Source organism: Oculina patagonica, chromosome 2 (genome assembly GCF_052425735.1).
Source record: "Oculina patagonica isolate OP01 chromosome 2, crgOcupat, whole genome shotgun sequence".
Lineage (NCBI taxonomy): Eukaryota > Metazoa > Cnidaria > Anthozoa > Scleractinia > Oculinidae > Oculina > Oculina patagonica.
In genome coordinates this window covers 23,175,816-23,198,035 of record NC_135759.1, presented here as the reverse complement: position 1 = coordinate 23,198,035, position 22,220 = coordinate 23,175,816, and the positions used below count along the sequence as shown (strand labels likewise).

The 22,220-nt window shown below is 38.7% G+C and overlaps 2 protein-coding genes across 2 annotated transcripts; one reads left to right on the top strand and one right to left on the bottom strand.

The window, feature by feature from the left end:
- Positions 1-1,056: 1,056 nt before the first annotated feature.
- Positions 1,057-3,022, bottom strand: LOC144643611 (replication termination factor 2-like). The gene is given in 2 exon segments (XM_078502917.1): positions 1,057-2,162; positions 2,164-3,022. Coding segments are annotated over 2 exon segments (942 nt in total). The 5' UTR covers positions 2,899-3,022; the 3' UTR covers positions 1,057-1,955.
- Positions 3,023-3,074: 52 nt separating this feature from the next.
- Positions 3,075-14,167, top strand: LOC144643608 (E3 ubiquitin-protein ligase RMND5A-like). The gene is made up of 8 exons (XM_078502912.1): positions 3,075-3,233; positions 3,875-4,020; positions 5,600-5,734; positions 9,202-9,302; positions 11,018-11,178; positions 11,914-12,182; positions 12,850-13,004; positions 13,629-14,167. The coding sequence occupies exons 1-8, from the start codon at positions 3,098-3,100 to the stop codon at positions 13,693-13,695; spliced, it is 1,170 nt and encodes a 389-aa protein (XP_078359038.1). The 5' UTR covers positions 3,075-3,097; the 3' UTR covers positions 13,696-14,167.
- The last annotated feature ends 8,053 nt before the right edge of the window (positions 14,168-22,220 follow it).

Genomic DNA, 22,220 nt, shown 5'->3' with positions numbered 1-22,220 from the left:
ACCATACTGTTTTTGTTGTAATGTGTTAAGCAGCCTGTTCTAACTGGGCTGGGCAAATATTTTGGGCACGCCCATTTTTCCAGTCTCAAACGAGCTTAGCGTTCTAGAACTGGTGGGAGTAGTCCCGGTTTCCGTAGCATAAGGCGACTAGGAGGGTTGCTACTCCCCCTGGATGGGATGCTAATCCATTGCAGATTATCCTCAGCATTTTGCTTGCGGTTAGTTCCACTCCCGTTTGCTAGCGGTTAGTTTCAGCACAAAATGCAGAATAGGTTCCAGTCTCCCAGCGCATTTCTGATTTTGGAGTATCCATTCTAGTCACGGCCATTTTGCCAGGTTGCCCAGACAGTTCACTGGTAAGTCCCTATTTACTATTGATTTATATTCCTGGGTGGAGAAAAGAACTATGAGAGCAAAATGATTGTCAGCCAGGTCAATTCACTCCCCACAATCCTTTGCAAGCTCTCAACTAATTCAGCCTTCATGTGAACATCTCTGGTGTAATACTTTGGACCTTCCCATCCATGGCACACCAGTTATGTTGCCAAAAAACTTTGATCACAAATTTGAATAGGTTTTGCCGATGAACAAATTGTGATCTCTAGAAAGGTGTGATGTCAAAAATTGTTGTCATGACAACACTAATTAAGGTCAAATCTACCCAATTTTTGACCTTTTGAGCCTAACTTATTACTTAAAAACAGTAACTGCTTTTATTACTATTTTTCTTGGATCCCAGACATTTAATCCAATTCATAAAAAAATCTGACAAAAGGGATTCAGAGCTACCTAAAATTTATGAAAAGTAAGGTGGCTCTGAATGCAATGGACATTTTTTTTTAAAAAATGTCTGTTTTGCTGATACCAAGTAGTTTTCTATGGCAACCTCTTTTGACTCATGATGGCAACTAATTTTGATGTCATATACCTGGTAGCATTAAATAAAATACTCTACTGGCTTTAAAATACATGAAACTTTTTTCATCCAAATCATCAGGCTTTATGGACCAAAATACCAAAAAACAAGGTCAAAAGTAGTTATCAAAACAACACAACTCTAACCAAATTCTGATTTATTGGAAACTCAGTGCGACCAATACATTATACAGAATTAATAATTCAGTCAACGAACAAGTGACAGATGTAAAGCTAATAGTAATAACAACTCTCCAGACAAATAGTGGAAGAAGCTTACAATTTGATACTCTGGATTGTACCAATACACCACACTCTAAGGTAAAAAAAATAGTTGTTGTAAATGGGAGTAGTATTATTTCAACAAGTTTTTGAAAAACATGAAAAACAAAACCCAAAATGGGTGGCATCTACATGTACCCCAGAGGGAGAAGCAACAATCTTGCCAAACTGAACTAAATGGAAAACCGGAGACATTTTAAAAAAAAAAAACAGTGGATCTCTGTCAATCCTGGAGATTTGCTAAAAACACATAAATAGTGCAACAGCTAAAAAGATGCTGCTTGATTGCTCTAATTTGCTATGAGAAAGCCACATATGTCTGTTGATGTTATCTGCTGCAAGTCAGTAGGTTTGGGAACAGCCTTGTTTACAACTTTGACATATACCAAATTATCTTAACCTCAGTTTAGCTGAACAGGGAAAGATATTAACCTCACATCCAATCAACAATAATTGGTAATAATCTACCAATCTTCACTTTTGCTGTAATGAAAACTTATTACTATTTATGATATAAGGGTTGCCTGGGTAACAGGAAAGTCTTTTACCAATAGTTATTGGTGCATGCCTGCTTGCCCATGCAAAAGGCTAGTTTGTTACTCTAAGATTGAACTGGACCCAGCCTTCAGTGGAGGCTAATTTGGGGTAACTTTTCATATGCAAATGACTAAAAGCTGTCCCTCCCCCAGCCCCCCCTCAAAAAATAACCTCCTCGGCATCAAGCCAGTTTCCGCCTACTCTATATGAAGCCCATTGACCTAAATATGATAGGAATGGTATGTCACCCAATTTGACTGGAGGTGTTTAGGTCTGTCTTTGTGGCTTGATGAGAAAAGTGATTTGAAAACTTTGCTCGCCTTGGGGTCTTCGGCCACAGTCTTGTGTTTTGACAGTTCTGAAAGCTTTCCTTTTGTCGAAACTGCTCCATTGATTTTTGCCCCTGATACCTTCACGTCACTAGATGTGCGCTCCACTTGTGGAGGGCATGTGCTCTGTTTTAGCTCGCTTTGCAGGCTTTTCTGGGCCATCCTTACAACTCTCACCATTCAGACTGCTCCCGGATGAAGACTCCCCATTTGTCGAAGTTGAAGTCTCAGAGATCTTTGTCTTCTTAGATTTCTTCTCCAGCTTTGTTTTCTGGCGTCTTTCCTCCATCTTGGCCCTCATGTTACCCACTTCTTCTTCACTCCCGTTTATGACAACAATGTCTTCGTTTGAGAAAGATTTGCCACATTTGTTGCAAACGGTGGACGGAACTTCCTTCAACGCTCGCTCAGAAAACACACAGCCGCATTTCCACAGGAAGCAAAACTTGTATCTGCCGTTCATTTCAATGCCGACAACTGGGCAGATGAAGCGACACGCCTGGAAATCTTTATAACTATCGGCTTGCTCTGTGGACTTCTTTTCGAAGGCAGGGTTGTTGGTCAGTTTGAGCTCCTTCACATCTTTAAGGCTCCTGATGTGGCTGGCGATATCTGATGTGACAGAGGACTTGTCTAGCAAGTATTCTAGCACTGCTTCTTTGTTGTACAAGTTGCCCAGCTCACAACATACAATCGGACTCTGTAACTCGGCCTGACTCAAAGCACAATGGAACCATTTTGCGTTCAACTCGTAGTTCTTTTCAACTTGTTCTGGCTTTTTCTTCATCCGAACAAGTTCATCGCGTTTTGGAATCGTACCACCATCACACCCCATTGTAAAAGAGTTCTTTTAGGGACGATTTCTACTCAAGATCGGATCGCCTGTAAAAGCAATTAAGCGCCAAATAATTACAGATTACTACAAATCCAACAACAAGATGGCGGCGAGCTTTACATGTAAGAAATGACGTAGTTCCGTGAGGCATTGCAGGTGCAAAAGTAAGGCGCGGCTACGTAGCTCCTTGACAAACAACATGGACGCTTGCTTGAGCGTCGAAAGGGAACAAGAAAAACTATCCAAGAAATACAGCAATATAAAGGAGCATACAGACTCTTCTTTGACAGAATTGATCAGCCAGATTTCTAATATTCAAGAGGATTTATCAAAAGGTGAGATAAAAGCTTAGTCTTTTTATAATTGTAGTATTAAAACAAAAACGAAAGATTTTGCTATTAAAAAGAATAAAGTACTGTCGGGGTATTTGGCTTCGTCCCATCTAGATCTTAAGAATTAGGCAGCCACGTCTTGCTTCTGAATTAAAATTACTTAAACTATAATAAATTTTAAAGCTTTAATCAAAATAAATCGATATTTGAATTTATTAGTACTAATTCTTTCTTTTAAATTATGGGGTAACTCGATCAGTTTTAAAATTAAAAGCTTACTATCAAAATCAATATATAGAGAGGGAAACCGCCGTTATGAATTTGAACGGGTGGCGGCACAATTCTTATCAAATGATTGAAAACAATTGTCACATCCATGGACACTACTTATCCTTTGGGAAAGCCAACAAAGAGCTTCATGATTTTTGAAAAACTTTCTGCTGCAAAACAGCATGGATCGAACCGTACCCTTTAAAATTAAGATGATTTCCGCCAAACATTCGAGCAATACAGGCAAGAATAAAGTTACCACAAAGATCTCATAGCATGATAACATGGTAGCATGGTTAAGAGTTATGAAATATAACTCTCATGTGAGGAAAAAATTACCCTGAATCTTACAGAAGTCTCATTTGTGTTCACAGCAAGTATAGATGATGAAGTATCTCCTTTACAGTTGCATCTCCTCAACCAGTCGTCCAGGAAAGTGAAAGATACAGTATTAAAATTAGCAACAGAGCACAAAGAACTTCATGGAGGGATCTCAAAGATTGGAAAAGCCATTGATAGAGTAAGCAATAGAACATTCCCATGTCTACTTACAGACCTGTAATGTTAATTTTGCAGAACTGTTGTTTATAATATTGTTATATGAACCAGACCATGTCCTAAAGATAGGGGTATTGAATGGTCTTTGCATGCATGTGAGCATGGAATTTTTCTTTGCAAGCAAAAGCACTGACAAAAGTTAGCTTTGCAAGCAACAAGCACTTTTTAAAATCTACATGTATCTCCACTAAAAACCGAGCATGTGAGCACTTGTAAAAATAATGCGAGCACGAGCAAACAAGCACCCACTAAAATTTTGCGAGCAATCCAAGCAGAAGCCTACATTTTGCAAGCACTGCAAAATTTTGAGAGACCATTCATGAATCCAGGAAGTTCTTCGAAAACTACAGTGGAATCCTGATTTCTCAAACCCTTGATGTTTTGAACCTCACAATAGAGCAGTTTTCAGTTGAGTGTCGTAAAACCAAAACCAAAGTAATTACTCTGGCCAATCACAAAGAACACAGACAATCCAGTGAACCAAGCAAAACTTGAAGCAAATACATGTAGCCGGCACGAAGCGCGGGGAAACCCCGGGGGGGGGACTCCTTTATGAAACGGACGGGGATGCTCGTCGGAAATTTTGTAAGAACCCTAAAAGAGACCAATCTGGGTGTGGCTCAGCTTTTCTTAACCCCTAAAGATACAAATAACTAAGAATAGAGTTTGTATTTGTATATTTCTTCGTGTGTAACCTAAACGAGACCATTTTGGCTAAAAATATTGGCGTTTTGCCCAGACACCTAGCGAGACAAAAATCCGAAATTAACACCCCTAAGCGAGACGATGAGCATCCCCGTCACTTTCATATGCGAGTCCCCCCCGGGGGAAAACGTGCGCGAGCGAGTCACGATTGGTTTTGGTTTTAGTTCTGATTGGCTGAGAAAGTGGCGCAAGATTTTTGAGCCAATCACTAAGCGTAGCAATGCAAAACCAAAGCAAACGCAATTAACTTTCGACACTCAAGTGAAAACCGCTCTAACTCGAACAAAAAGTCATTTCCCTTGGATTTGCTTCAGTCAGTCTAACACTGCAATTTTACTCCTGATTTCTCAAATAGAACTCCCATTCAGTTGAACCAAATTTAGTTTCCCTTGGCAGTTCGAGAAATCTGGATTCAACTGTACCAGTAACTGCTGTTAATGCATTTTTAAGGGTAATTAAAGCGTACTTTTTGAGACAAGCTTTTTTGATATTTTGGAGAAAAAGAGAGAAACATGCAAAGATTTGGTCACTTGGTCAAAATTAGTTGACATTTTAATTTTTTCTTGGGTAAACCTTTTTGGATAAAGAATGTAACTGAGGATAGAAACAAGGTTGCCAACCAGTGCATGGCCGGGAAACTGCTCCTTGACGAAAAAATATAAGTTATATACTTTTTTGGTTGACACTTGTAGTTCTTTCTTCTAATAGATGCCATGGATAGACCGGCAATTTTTGGAACAAGTGAAATTATGACAGTGTAATATTATTGTTTTGTCTGATTCTTCGTGGAGGATAAAGCATTTTATTTTTATTATTATCTTTTTATTCCTTTGCAGAATTTTGTCATAGACAATACAACATGCAGCCAACCAGGAGTGTTTGATGGTGAAAATGCATCTTTGTTGAATGAGGTGTTTTGTGAGCACCTCTTGCGACAAGGGAGATTAGACATTGCTGAACAGTTAATAGAGGTTAGACAGATCTAATTGAAATTCAAAATGTGTAGAATCTCCTTATTGCAGTTTTCAAAGACATGCAAACTTTGAAATTTAAAACCCAACCAACGATTTCGCTTTTTGCTGCCATCAATCATAAGCCAATGAACCTTGAAAAACAGAAACAAACAAAATGGATTGAAATCCTGACAGATATGACCACTGACTCAGTTAAAGTGAACGTTTGTTTCCCGTGAGGTCCACTGATGAAAATGATTGATGGGAAAAAAGCACAATTTGTTGGTTGAGGTTTGAATTTCAGAGTTTGCATGTCTTTGAAAACTGCAATTATTTTTTATACTCTTGAGTCAGGTACATGTAAATAGTTTATTTTTCTGGCCTAAGGAATAGTCTGAAAGTGCAACTCATTCTCATTACTTACTTTAGTATCACTGTGAGTAACAATCTGAGTGAATGCATTTGCAGACTCAGACTGGGTTAGAGAATATTGGATTGAGTTTCAAATAGAGTGTGTTCATGGTGGCCATATTGGAGGAGTGAAACAATAAAAATGATTTTTCTTTGGGAAAAAATGGCTGCCATGAAAACACTCTATTCAGCAGTGAGAAAGTCTGGCAAACAGTAAATCATCAACTTTGCTTGTTGCTAGTGTTGTTTGAAGTGCATCATGGTATTTTATTATCAACTTACAGAGGGTTTCACATAACTTTTGACGAACGGATTCCGAAGTTTGTTCGGAATTTCCAAAGTTGGCGACGAACTTGACAATTTGGTTACGTAGTTGCAAATCAAGTTTCGAACTTTGCAGCGAAGTTCGAAATTCCAACGCGAACTTCGCAACGAAGTTCGGAAATTTAAGTTTGCTGAAGCTGAGGTATAATTGAAGGCCTAAGCGCAAGAAACGCACTTTGTGTTTTGGCCAAATTAAAAAAATGTCACAAACAACTCCAAATTTCGCATGCAAGTTCGTTTACGTGTGCTTAACATTGATCTGTATTCAAATTCGCTGAATCTAGCTTCGTTTTTTAGAAATTACGTATGCAAAGAACAAAGGCGTTTTGCAAAGCTTACGTTCTCCACCGTCAGCCAGCAGCATGAGTTTTTTGACACATCGCGTGTAAATCTTTCCTTCTAGCGTTATTTAACTGTCCGGGGAGGTTGAAAAACGTGTCAGAGCCATGATTTTAGTTCCTATCCACCATTTTGAGGATTCGCTTTAAGAAAAGGACTGGACTGAACACATTGTGACGCGATGTCACCTGATAGGCGTCACGTGAGAGGAAAGAGAAAAAAAAAATGGCCGTTTGTTCCTGAAAATCATTTGAAGCCTTTGGTTAGTTTTAGCGTAAGTGCTGCTGCCAGGTGGTTGAAGGACATCCATTAAGTCTGAATACCCGTAAGTTTACAGCATCGCTCGAAGAACTGAGTGATGTTTCTGCCTTTGTTTTGTACAACAGCGCTGTTTAGCGCTTCGGAAAAAACGTTGCACAAACCGAGGTAGTTTTGAGCCTGGCGGCATAGAGAGTCTAAAACAAGAGGTTTCTTGCCGGGAACTTCGTCAACGCGAGTTTTGCAGGATCCGCTTGGGTGCTGCCGCGACAAAGTTGCCGAGAAGTGACCTGGTTTTAGACTTTAAAAAATTCTTTATATGTTCCCCAGGACACCTTCCCTTCGCAAAATATTTTCTGTGTCTCATTAAATATTCATCAATGAATCTATCGATTCGTGCGAACGAAAACCTCATAAGTTTATCTTGTTTTCGCGGGATTTTGTAGATGTGTGATGATGTAAGGAGTGGAGATAGAAGTGAGGGCAAGCCGGCGGCACTCAACTGAAAGCAAAACTAGTATAATGTGACAACACGAGCAAACGTATTCAATCAACAATCAGTCTTTATTTCACTTTCACCTCGGCAAATTCAGTACAGCTAACGGTAACGGTAACAGAGTAGAATAGTCTTGCCCGAAACAACAAAAACTAGATAACTGCAAACAGACTGCAGAAAAAGCTAGCTGCAAGCAAACTGGCGTGAAAGCTTACTGCATTAAAAGCGCGATCTATAAAAGGTTGAGGCTGACTCTGATCCTAAACTTAACTTGAAACGGCTGAACTCCCTAATCCCTTGGAGTTAGTGTTAAACTTTTTTTTTTTTTTTTTTTTTTTTTGCGTTAGGGCTAGGCTTTTGCGTTAGGGCTAAGTCTGTAACCCTAACCTGAAACTCTAATCCCGACCCTACGGCCTTGGGGTTACCTTTTGCGTTAGGGCTAGGACTGTAACCCTAAAAGTTTAGCTGACTTCATCGTCTTGAGAAACAAAAGGTTTGTAAAAGAAAAGTCAAAAGACGCCGCGCAAGCAAAAACCTTGTCTTTTTGCATGTGTTATTTTTCGAAAACGAAGGAAAGACCAGCAAAATTAAGTACAGGGCAGTGTTGAGCACACGTAAACGAACTTGCGTGCGAAATTTGGAGTTGTTTGTGAGAATTTAAAATTTGGCCAAAACACAAAGTGCGTTTCTTGCGCTTACGCCTTCAATTAGAAATCCTTTCACCTGGCAAGGTAAAGCTTTACCAAACAATGTGAGGGAAAAAATTGTAGATGACTGGTTACACGGTAAAGGGCCAACAGAAATCGCAAAGGACATGTCGAGCCGAGAAAGGCAGGAAACAAAATACGCTCCGTTCGAACTGATGATGTTAACTACTAGTACTGCAAGCAAATACAACCCAGTATTTATGGCAGCGACATCCAAAGGAATTTGGTGGAAAAATTATGTCTGTTTACCGCAATATGTTCCGTCAAGTTCAGCAATTAGTGACCACATGCAAACTTGTACATGTCAAACTTACTTTGCGTGTTTTTGTAGCCGACAAAGTTTCGTTTTCCTGTACTTCCTTCCTTCCTTCATTGGTTCTTGTCGGTAACGGCGATTCATCCTTAGATAAATCAACATGATATATAAGAAGAGCTTTCGCTCCCAGCGCGAGATCTTTCGAAAACATGTAGCCGATTTGTTTTGATGTCAGCAACATTAGTTGAAGCCTTGAGGTGAACTGGTCATGGCTACTAGAGTTTGAAAAATGAAATAGTAGGTTTTGTGGTGTAGTTTGTCCCTAAACAGCGACATCCAATTTTCTAAATCTGCCATAACTTTGGATAATCGTAGCAAAGTTCGCAACGTAGTTCCCAACTTCGTGGCGAAGTTCGTAACAAGATTGGTAACTAAGTGATCAAATTGCCAAGTTCGTCGCCAACTTCGGAAGTTTCGAACAAACTTCGGAACCCGTTCGTCAAAAGTTTTGTGAAACCCTCTGTAAAGGTGTCTTTAATCTAAAAACCTGAAATCAACTTATCATTATGGAATGTATACATGGGTATTAGCTAATTAATAACAATAATTTAATAATATACACTTAATGACTGGTCCCAAGAGAAAGCAGTCCTAAGAGGTTTTAATACACATCTTGTGTTGCATCCAACTTTAGGAGGGAAATCTACAGTTAGATGAGTCAAGGAAAGAACCTTTCACTGAACTGAACAGAATCCTTGAGGCATGTAGAGAGAAGAACCTAGACCCAGCTCTACAGTGAGTGCTTTAAATAATAAGTTATTTATATAAAAGTTTTAAAATGGTACTAATTATATTTGCAAAAAACACTGAACACTTTTTACTCTTAAGTCATCTTCAGGGCAGGTAGTACAAGAACTTGATCATTCAGTACTTCTTAAGGTGGCTCGTACCGGTTTTTCTTGCGTGGGAAGTCTGGTGACTAGCGCGCGCGTCACGCTTCATGCCCACGAGTCACGCGCGAGATTTGAAAAGAAAAACAAACATGGCGGCCGAGTGCGAGGTTGCTTTTCTTCATTTTAAGAAAGAAATTCCGCGTTCAACTGAAGTTTTTTCAACAAGAACATTTTAAGTCAACTTAATGTTCGACAGTCAAAATGTTTTCGGATCTCACTGCTCGAGTTACAAAAGCAAATTCGCATGTGCTACGATCGATCTTGTCGGAGATCGTGACTCAATTCCACTTTTTTCGTTTCAGCTTATTTGAGTTTGCTTTCAAACAAATGATTATTCAGACAAAGAAATACTAAACAGTAAGACCTAAGAGGCCCAACTGGCGCTAACTGAAACTGGCTAAATCCCATGAAATCCTGAGCCGAAAAGTTTCGCAGACAAAGCAAGGGGAAGTCCACGCGTGTTGCGCGCGTATGTGCCCGCAAAGATCAGCGGTAGTCAGAACTGAGCATGAGTAAATACCAAACTTTTAAAATCGAAATTTTAAAGTGCGCGGAAACGCGCGTGGGAATTATTGAGTTCGCGAAGGCTTTAGCAAGAAAACTAACCCGATGAACCCTATTTTTTATTGCCCTAATATTTTCCTTTTATGTAAAGGAAACGCCAGAAAAAAATCTAAAAAAATTCTACGAAAGGAATTTTTAATTACTTACAAATTGCTCTTTTTTGCATTTGCAAAAAATCCGCTTCGTAGAATTTTTTTAAAATAATTATACAGTTTCTTTTTCATATGCTTAAAGTTATCACGAGAAAAAAAATGGGGGTCATCGAGTTAGTTTTCAAGATATAAGCACTGGAAGCTGAAAAAGGGTCCAAAAAATCATTGCCTACCGTTGCCATGGTAACCACTGATGACGTAATTATTGGTATTTTGGATCAACAACACAATGGGTAATTTAATTATACAAAAATTTTGTTACGATCTTTAATTATTTTTTTGGCCATTTTCTTCCAAACGTCACACAGTCAAAAACCTGAAAACTGGTACGAGCCACCTTAAACTCATTGTTAGTAAATATTCATCAAGTTTAAACAAAGGCAATCACAACCATATCTGATATCTGATCTTAATTAGCATTGATTTTTACACTTTTATTTCTCTGTTTTTCCTTAGTTTTAGTTTTGATTGGGAAGATACATCAAACACTTGAGAAAGTGTTTAATCACATTTTTAAACACCTCGAAGTTTGTCAAAAAGCCTCCATTATGCTTTGTATTTTCAATTTTTATCTCTGTGTTTGAAAATGTGATGAAGTGCTCTCTCTCATATTTGATGAAACTAAGAGTCGTGATAACTGCGGGCTGCTGAATTTCAAAAGCTACACACCCAGTGTTCAGCAGAAAAATGTCTTCCTCGTATGTGCCAATACTATGTTGCATTTACTCACTGGTCATACTCTGACAGTCTTATTAACAGTCATGCCACATTTGCCTCTGAGCCCTAATTTAATCTTTCAGTAATGTAGATGGCCTAATGTCTTTCCCTGTTGATGTTTCAGATGGGCACAGTCCAGACACATGGAGCTCAAAGTTAGAGGAAGCTCCTTAGAATTTAGACTTCATAAATTAAAATTTCTTGACCTTCTTAAAGAGGGACGGCACAAGGAAGCACTTGAGTATTCCAAACAGTTTGCAAGATTTGCTTCTGACCACACAAAAGGTAAGAGAAGCTTGTCTTCTGGTGATGAAAGCTTTAAAGGAAGACTTGTCAAGGTTTTGTGCTGTTATAATGGTGGGATGCAAAGTCTGTTTCTGAGCCCTGGTCAATAGGATTATCTTCATTTTACAACTGCCTTGCAAAATGGAGACTGGTTGCCTGCAACATGGAGGAGCTTTCTTTATTTCCGGCCAGCTCCTAGATGGAGAGTGGCTGGCTAGCAAATCCTGGCAACCCAGTCACGATAAAACAGTGGGGAAAATGGGATGGAAAAAGGAGGGTGAAATCCCCTGAGAAGAGCTCCCACACTCAAGAAGAATGCTAACACTGAAGAAAACGTTTTCTAAAAGCAAAAGCTACAATGCACCTTGTCTAAATGTAACATAGAATCCTGGTGAATGTGCATGTCTAAATGCAGCTGTCCACAATGGCAAGACTAGTTACTCCATTAATTTGCATTTAACTGCATTTAATGTGCCAAGTTCAAATTTGAAAAAAACTCGAATTCATGTTGAATGGTCACATGCTGGTTTCATCTACTTACTAAAAAAGCTAGAACCACCATATGAAATACCATATGAAAGTAATGTTCAACAGCATTCATTTGAATGGTCGTGCAATTGCTTAGGGTTTTATCTACTGACTAAAAAGTGTAGAACTGCATTTAATCCACTTGAGGTTGAACTAAACAAATCTTATTTTTGGTTTAATTCCTCTGCCTTGTACTTTTCCTTACAGATGTACAACAACTCATGGCTTGCCTCCTGTACAGTCGTACAGGTATTGAAAACTCCCCTTATGCATCATTGCTGGACCCAGTTCACTGGCTGGACATCTGTGACATATTCGCCAGGGATGCCTGTGCATTATTAGGTCTGTCACTGGAGAGTCCTCTGCAAGTGTGCATCACAGCTGGCTGTGTGGCTCTGCCGTCACTTCTTCAGATCAGACAAGTTATGCAGCAGCGACAGGTCACAGGCGTGTGGACATCAAAAGATGAACTTCCGGTAAGTTAAGTCTGTTTGTTACTGCAATGAGAATCACTTTATTTTTGGCAAACGGACAGCAGCATTGCTAGATGCATAAAAATAAGTCAGTTTGCTAAAAATTAGTGCTGCGGCAATACACCGGTGCACTGGTGAACCGTGATATTTTTTTGTCATGATATGAATATAGAAACAGTAAAATATTCTTCGCAATATTGTGAAACAGTAAAATATTCTTTGTCGACATTCAGAAATTACTGTTACAAGTCCAAGCCCTTTATAGTGATTTATAAAACAGAAGAACTAGAAAGTTTCATTCTTGATTTGCTCCCGGTATTCTTCTAGATGTGATGCAGGCACATGTGTAGTATCACTTTTGGCGCTTGTATCAAGATATGTATCGTGTCATAAGCAAATGCATCCTTGCAGCCCTGCTTAAAATGAAGTGGTTCTAGGCAAAACCAAAAATCAACTAAAAGGACACGTACCCCATACGCTTCCACACTCTTCATTTGGGAGTTTACTTACAAGAGGCTGTCTATGGGAAAGGGTTCAAACACTGTATGCCTATGCCAAGGAGGAAACTATGCACAGGGGAGAAATATTTTAGGGGTTAAGGGGAATTATTTTCCACAAGATTTTATAGACCGGTAACGTGACTTATTTTGTTGTTATTGTATTCTTCCAGGTTGAAGTGGATCTTGGTCCACAGTATCGCTACCATTCACTGTTTGCATGTCCCATTTTACGACAACAGTGCACAGATGCTAACCCTCCAGTTAGACTGTCATGTGGCCATGTTATCTCCAGGGATGCTCTCAATAAACTTACAAATGGAAACAAGTAAGTTAGTTACTATTGGCTTACATGTAGCCTTGCAGTACAAGGTGTACTTTGGAAGAGTTTGCGAGCGCTGAATATTCCATCGAGTGTTTTGAGGGTTGGGGTGAGTGGAAAAACGGACAAGGGAGTGATAGTCGAATGAGGGGAAGGGGAAAGGAAAAACATGTTTCTTGTTCTTTGCCGTCCTCTTCCCACCCTCTTTCTCTCGCGTTTTTATTTTTAATTCGAGCGTTCGCTCACCAAAAACGCCTGCACTGCAGACCAGCTTGTATGCAGTGTGCACGCATGTCACAGGGAAATCAAGCATAGTGTTAATATGGGGTCGCTTTCTGTTTGCAACATGTACTTTATTAGCCAAGTCAATTGGCACCTTTTTTGTGTGTCTGTGGGTAAGAAAGAATTGATTATCAACTTGAAGTCAAGTTGATAAAGGTAAACTAACTGCTATTGCGAATTTAGAAAGTCACTTGTAATCATATTGTTCTGACGAAGGACTAAGTGTGTATTTTTTTAAAAAATTATAACAACATTAGAAAGCAGAATTACAAATTCTAGTTTAAAAATTGCGACAACACACTAAATATTGGTCCACAAACTTAAAAGTAAATTATTTTCTTTCACCAGAGTCAAGTGTCCATATTGTCCGCTGGAGATGACTCCAAGTGATGCTCGACAAATCAATTTTTACTGAGGGATGCCACACAGAAGCATTCCGTCCCTTTTTCACACCACTTTTGTAATCAAGCAAGTTGTGTGCTTTCCAATGTTTCTGGGAGATATTTGTATATGCTGTGGTTTGGAGGCCGATAGGTGGGGAGGGGGGGTCCAAAATCTGTAAAGACATACGATCTACATGATCTGTAACGACTGCTAGATCGCGAGAAAACTCGAAAACTGGACCCAGGCTTAACCTCGTTCTCATTGTCTCTCCCTGGAAACGAGTTTTGGTGTTGAATTTTATTTGCATCAGATCGTGAGAATGAAAAATGTCCCTAGGATTTGGTACATGAACGGATACAGAAACCTGTCGTTTTAACCCGTTGGCTCCAGGAGGTTTTCCAAAAAAACGCATTGTTAAGATGTTTTTGACCTTTTAAGGTCTATTATAAGCTAAAATAGGTCCAAATCACTCAAAACGGCCCTTGAAACGCAAAATGCATCCTTTTTTTCCTTTTTTTCTTTTTTTTATTTTTTTTTTTCTTCTCTTTTTTTTTTTTTTTTTTTTTTTTTTTTTTTTTTTTTTTTTTTTTTTTTCCCTTTTCTCTTTTTCCTTTTTTTTTGCTGCAGTGTTTGGCCTTCTACCCGGCTTTTTTCTAGTAGAAGAATTTCTGCGAAAGCGCAAACGAGGCAAGAACTACTTACCATGGACAAGCAAAGGGTGGAATGAGGAAATTTTCCTTTAAGTTTTTCACTAAAATTTTGAAGCGTTTTAGTGCATATTTCAAGCTCCATCAATCTAATCACGCTGGTTTAGGTATCGTTGGAAAGGTCTTGTTCTGCTTCACAATTTGAGCTAGATGTCGCCTTTCCGGGTGAAAGGTGATGACGTCACAAGCCGGACAAATGCCCGGATCCTTTTCGGCCGGTTTAGGCCGGTTTAGGAGTCATTGGGTTAAACTGAATTAAACTACATTCATTTGTAGATTTAAGCAGATCATATACTCATGTAATGTAATGCTGGTTTATCTTCACTGTGAAAATTTGGAAGATTTTATTTTAGCGATAAGCAAGTTTACACTTTTACAAATAATATGCTGTATAAAATTATGGTGTGAGTTGTGTGGGAGGGAGTTGCGAAGATAACAAAGGAAAAATATTTATATTGGGAAAGCGTAAAAAACATTTTCTAGACATGTTTCGTGACTTTTCAAATCGTGTTCACGAAGGGCATAATAAAGAGAAGATTGTATATACTGTACAAATAAGTAAACAAATAAATTACGAAAACTGACGAATCGTTCGACTTGATTTTTTTAGAATTCTGTCTCGTGAAAATGTTTTAGTCTGTTGTTTTATTATCGTTGCTAATTGTCATAATAATTATTAATTAATTGTGAACCCACTTCAGTATTTGCTGTTTATAAATTTCCTCAGGGTATATTATTTAGCTTTGAGCTCACGCGCCATATTTTAATTATTCCAAAGAAGATAAATGTCAATCCTTATCAAATGAATCAGTCTTCAGATGGCTACAGAAGGATCTTATTTTTACTTGCTAAAAATAAAGGTTTGTGGGATTTGGGTTATTATATTGGGCTAAGAAATTGTTTGGCAGTTAGGGGTCGATAACACGTTTTTATTTTGGGGTCAGTACGTTTTCTTCCTTTGAGCTCTAGCAGCTAGCAGGATTTCTAAAATTTCACTTAGAAAAAAAAAAACAACTAAATATACCCCGAGAGTATCGTACTGGCCGAATCATACTGCCCCAAAACGGCGAATACAAATGTTAATTTCGATCAGAATCGCACTAGTCGGGAAAGTAGATCGTTAATTTTTGTGTAATTTAATTTTCAATATATAAAAAAAAATCCAATAAAATGTTTCTTTAGCGCTTTTCAAGCAAAAGTTGTGTCAATGTCTACAGATTTGCCATTAAAGCTATCATTTACAATGTTTGCTAAAATGGAAGACATCTTTAACTCGGTTTCGGTGCTTCCTCTTCAGCGTTGAACAATAGCAAAAAAAAGTGTTGTGGGCACGTAAAATATTCAGCTGCTATATTGCAGGTCTGTCAGTGATAAGTCTATCCTAAAAATGCTTGGACTGTTAAACCGTACTCTACCTTCCATGGGCAATGTTTGTTACAGTAATTGTCAATCACCAAATGAAAGTTTCCCTGCAAAGGAGACGAAGCAGTCCCGAATACATTGAGACAGGCACGCTCGAATTGCTGTCGAAACTGTTTGTTTTCTTCCTCCAATCTTGCAAACTTTTCCAATATTTCTTCGGTTAAAATCTTGGTCGCCGACATATGCTTCTCCAAAAAGCCTTAATTGTTATCAGATAAATTCGTCATGTAAAGCTTTCTGTGTGTGCAGAAAAAAAGTAAGTTCAATTCTACGGATAGAAATAGTTTTCTTTGCACTAAAACCAATTAGCGAAATCCTTCAAACAAAAGTGTTTCGAGCAAGTTGTTTTCGTGCCAAGAAATCAATAGGGATCTGGGGTATTGAAATAAACGTGTTTATTCGTAGATTTTGATGGTTGCTCATTCGTCAGTTCTTGTTAAACATACATAAATAGAATTAAATTTCCATTTATATAATACGCCTAATTTCTGTGTTGCGTGAAATCGAGCAGGCGAAACAACAAGCTTCGCACGCAAAGTGTGGAATTGTTGTTCTAAAGCACGTATTGGATTTTATTTTACACGCGGGTTGCCTTACTCGATTTAACGATATTAAACATGTTGAAACTGAAAAAAGAAAGAGCATGGTAATTTACTTATAACCATTTCGTGTAGTAGCAGAGATTTCCTCATCACTTACTTTCTCAGAACTAACTTACGTTTAGGCTTGTCTTCGCCGAAGCGTAATCTTCGATATCTTTTGTTACATAGGTTGGCACGGAAACGTTTATTACAATGTTGTGAACCTTTTCAATGAAAAAGAACAGGCAAGATCTTTTTTTTTTTTTAATTTCATTTATATTTTAGCAATTTTTGAACTTTTTTCCAGCTTGCAACATCATTTAAAATCTTTGAGACATTTTGAGTGACCTTTTACTATTATTATTTTTTGCGAATTTGGCATTTGTCGCCCAATTTAGCCATCAAAAACTGTATCAGCCATTATAAATAAGTGAAAAGCCATAACAAGTTACATGATTTTCTTCAGAAGCCCTGTGGCTGACTGTTTTTCGTCGCATTTAACCCCACGCTGTCGCCGCTTTTATTTGCCAATGACATCATACCATTTAATCAGTCATGTTTTTATTCCTGAATTCGTGGAACAACTCATCTATGTTTTCCCGCAGCTCTTGTCACCATAATTTATAAATATAAACATTAGAAAATTGAAAACATTGGTAGCTATTTTTGTTTAGAAAAGGAAAATAGTAGCGCCAGCAACGACGAAAAAGTGAAGTTAATGTCGGCGAAAAAGTGGAAATACCCATGAGCGTTATAGACAGTACTTTGTACTTTTTTCTTGGACCCCTTTTTTCGCGGAAGCTTGTTGTTTTGTGTTAATTCAATTAATTTTAAGTTAATTTTAGTTCTTTGTTTCCTATTATCCGCTGCGAGACAAACGTGCTATGGCAAAGAAGGTGAAAACATCACGTACAGAACTCTCAACGATTGAAATAAAGTTCGTCTTTCACGACACTTATGGAAAAATGCCCAGAACCTAAGCAACTCGACTCGACCTCAGCCATGAGAGGTCCTTTATACGGTGAAAATCAAGACTGAAAAATTTACAGATAAAGATTGTTTAAAAAAAATTATAAATCAACTGATCTTCATTTCAGAGGAATTTTGGACGCGTGTCAATATCGTAAAACTCGATGGGCAACTCTGTGGTCAACTCTTAAGGAAAACGTAAACTCATGGAATGCTACAACGTTACTGAGTTAGCAAAGGAAAAAACCCTGAATGCGTAAGATTTCGTACCAGTAAAATTTCAACGTGTCACGAACATGTTCATGTTGTTCTGTGTGTTTTTTTTTTCCTCCGGATTTTTTTAAATCAATACATTAGCAGCGGCTAAATTTAGAGAAGAAAGTTGTGATATTTGCGGAACTGTCACGTGGTACGTCTCCGTACCTGATGGGATCAATTTAGGTTTATTTTAGCATCTGTTTCTGTAATGTTACTCACTGTTTTGTTTTTCGTTTACGAGGAAGAAAACAATAAATATTAGTAATTGGTGGAACAATTTAGGAAAAAATCAATGATTGAAACCCATGTCTTAAAACCAGTGCTCGCTCGCGACAAATACTTCATGTTTTTTTTTCCTGCGGTTTGATCTCGCATCAATAGCTCTCAATCAATTGAACTTCCACACAATTCTATAAAGTTCGTGTTCACAAATATTTTTTGAACGTGTGTGTATCCAAGTATAAAACAAAAAATATATATTTAATATTTATTCTGGTGAAGTCCTTCCGCACTGTTGCATGACTTGTCGCTGTCTTTATTTTCGCAGTCGGTTGATTATCTTAATAACACAGCTGAATTATTTAAACAAACTAATTTATCACGTACTTGTCTCCGTTTCACTTTGTTTCAACACTTTTCGTTTGGTTTCGTTTATTAGAAGCCACCGTAACACGGTTTGTCCTCATTCCTTGCTTAGCCCAAAAGCTGGGAGCTTTTTGTGGTCCACGAGAAAAAGTAGAGCGAGAATTTTTAAAGTTCGCATGACCTTACAATAAAGACACCATTTGGTTTTGTCTGTGTTTAGTCTAATCTTTGATGCGTTTTTTGAGGCCGGACGGACTTAGCCTCGGCGAAGAAAACTTAATCTCTGTCAAGTTTGAATGCCGCTTTTCACTGCCTTATTGAATGTCATTTGTAGTATTTCATCAGTAATATCCTATGTGCTGAGTACTGTCCACTGTATGTATGTCATCGGAGCCCCTTTAAGTTGGACAAAGCGCTTAGAACTAGAAATAGAATCATGACGTGTTTCCTGTGTATCCGCTCGCACAACAATAGAACTGACTAGCTCCAGAACCTCCGGTGGGTGGTGCTAAATTTAGATCAACAAAAGAAGGGTGGCTCGTTCAGATTGCAGAGCGCCCGATTCAAGTCACGTCTCCGTCTGGGTTGACTAGAAACAGATGTGCCGCAAATGATATTCTCATGACAGATTGTCTGAGAGAAATTCTTTGTCAGATAGACGTGCGCATTGTTTGGAGTGTCCATAAAAAGGGAAATTTCCTAAATTCTGCACAGAAGTACTTGTGAGTGGCATGAGTGAGCTGGACTCAGTGGACTCTTCGCTTCATAACAAACACCAGAAAACTGCGCAAGCCATGCCTGAGAAAGCAGACAGCAGAAGAAAATCAAGCTCAAGCTTTTTGACTCGATGTCTTTTGGACGAGTACGCCAAACTGGAAACCGAGGCCGCGGCGTGTAAAACGCGTTACGAAAAGGCTTACGTCGGTGCGTATGGATCCAAAGATCCTCTTCTAAGCCAAGTACTGCGCGATGTTTTACCAAGAGACTCTACTGTAGACTTGTTTTCTCCTCGTAGAAGAGACATTTGTCAAGCATTTGTGAGCTTTTTTGGTTGAGTTTTAATACTTGTAGCCAAGGATGGAGAACGCGCATGAAAAACTTCCAAGCGACAATTTTTTGGCGCGCGGGCAACCGTAACTACGGAACTCGTTTGCTTCACCGCCGGCTGTTTACGGTGCGGAGTTCAAGCAAGGTTCAGCTCGATTTACGGCAAAGGAAACATTGTGTACCATTTACAGAAATATTTGAATGCATCAAGTTCTTGACTGAATAATTGTTACGTTTTGTGGGACTAAGTTGAGCGAGATTTATTCAGAAAAGCGCTAACGTGACTCTATTGTAAATCACCCTGTAGTCGTTTACATTAACTACGGTCTTGAGTGACTTTGAAAAACAATTTGTTGTTTTTGATGCATAAACGTGTTTATATGCAGCGGCAGTGTCCTTTTACCGAGCGGTATGTTACCCTGTAAATAACTTTATTTATAAACTGTAATTTAAAATACCATTAGTTGAAATAATAAAGCAAAGTGCGATTTTATCTGCTGATTGTGTAATGACCAATTAATCCTTGAGGATTGCAGTGCCAGGCATTTTAACAAATCTGTAGCCCGTTTGTTTTTGCAAGACAAGCTTAAACATTCTGATAAGCTAGAACACGCAACGCAAGATTCCAAAGTGGAAAATTTATGTGCATTACGACCGCCCCGACTTCCGCTCTTTTTCAGCCCCTTCGCTTTGAGAAATTAAAAATCGCAGCAGAAACGCGACAAACAAAAGGGATTGCTTTTTCTCTGAAATGTTCAGAAATCAGCACAAAAGTCCGGCTTTTATTTTCTCTTCGGCTCCACAAAGTCTTGAAGAACTATTTGGGAAGGTAACTCGATAACTTTAACGTGCGCACGAAAAGGCGTGTTCGTGTGTTTGGGCCAATTTTTTTTTCCGTCTTTACAGCTTTGAAATGGTTCTTTGCACACGACCATTAGAACTTTGACCACACACGGCGACCAATTGCGAAATTGCATGACTTTCTGTAAATCATTCTGTGAATAATTTTGTGAAATCAAAGATAATAAACAGCATATTTGTGGTTTATATTATAAAAATTCTTTTGGCGGTATATATTTTTTAAGCGCTGTAAGATAATTGTGCGACCGCGCACGCTTCAGAACCAAAGCGACAATAAAAAAAAATGGAATTTTTCAGTGGTTTGTTGCTCGTGGATTTAAGTCCACTTGCTGGGAACGTTTAATGAAGGAATCTTCTTCTTCAGCACCCATAAGCGCATTACCGGAACAGGTCTTGGCATTTAACCAACGATTTCTCCCCAAACTTCCTAACTTGTTTTGAATAGTGAAGAGTACGTTTGTTCGATCAGAGCTAGAAGAAAAAGGTGGTACAATGTTTTTTGTTTAATTTTTATAGCTAGCTGATAGAGACGGGTGCGAGCGTCGCCTCCATTCTACTGACTTCCCCTTGTGAAATCGATCTGAAACGGAGACCAGGAATGTGGGCGACCCCAGCCCCGATCCTTTTAAGAAAAGATTCCTTGGACTGCGGAAAAGCCAATAAAATGGCTTACAATTATCAAATCTTCTTTGCTCACTTGAGAGAAAGTGCATGAGACAAATCACTGAAGATGATTAATGAACGAAGTATGAAACGTGACTGATTGCATCGAGGGACTTATCGCTGTGCACGCGTTTAACACTTGTGCACGTGCGGCTGAGTGAAGTGACTGAGGGAAGGTATGTTCTGTTTTTCAAATGCAGCACAGATCGAAGCAAGGACGACCTATTTTAGGACTACTCCCTCTGTTAATATCCGTGCAGGTTCAATACGCCGACTTTTGCCCACGTTTCAGCTTCCCTTATGCGGCATGTCAGTCGATTACATGTACGTTCCTTCAGCCGATGGCGCTTTGTTCTTTTGTTCGGTCAACGCCTGTCTGTGGATAGACTGAAGCGCGAGACTAAAAGTTGAACTGTCACATCTTTAAATTTATTTATTTTTTTATGTTTTACGACTTTGTGACGTTCACAAACTTCAAGACGATTTCCTACAAAATTTTCTCCATCAAAGAGCGAATGTCATCAGACAGTGGAAGAATGCATGCTTTCTGCACAATTTTTAACAGCGTTTTCCTCGTTTTCAAACAAAGCTACAACTTAAGCTAGAAATTTAGAACATTACAAGCGCAGATGTTGTCCCACATTTTCGCCATCCATTTTCACATAAATCGGGGCAGTTTTTGGTTTAAATTCAGTGTAATTGTTTTCAAAATTATCAGCCATCGCGAGTTTTCTTCCCGAAAAAGTTGCTCGTGGGGAATCAAAATAGAACTAACTCCTTCCCCTTCCGTGAACATGAAACGGACGTCTTTCTTTAACGGATGTAAACAGGATGACCTTTAGCGACTCCGCTTCAGAGCAGCTGGCACGCTAAACTTCCTTCCACTTGGAGTTCTGATCAGTTCAAAACTTTCAAACTGGATCGATGAAATCGGCGACTGACTGACAGTACTTAGCTCATTAGAAATTTGAACTATTTACTGTTTGAACAGTATCTCGGACAGATTTTCAAACAGCACATATTTTCTCCCACTCTTTTATGGGCGGGGTTTGGCTTAAAATTTATTTCATATTTTCTGCCTACTTACGGCATCCACAATAGAGATGACGGTATACGCGAGGTTAGAGTTGAGAGTTGAAGCATTGTATCTATGAATGTACATCTGAAAGTGACTATTAAACAGTGGATAGGTAAAGCAGGTGCCATTCTAGCTTCGTGAAGTAACATCTGAAATTTTTTGCACGTTTTTTTTTCCACAATCTCAAAGTAGCGCTTGAGATTGCAATCGGCGCTTTATACAAGAGTTTAATTTTTGTAATTGTTGTGATTTTCCACAATCCATGTGCTAAAAAGCCGGGTAACGCCAACGCAGCCGTCAGATCTTCGCCAGTGTCGGAAAGATATAGAAAACTGATCTTTCTGAAACATTTTCAGCAAAATTTGCGCCAATAAATTATATAAAA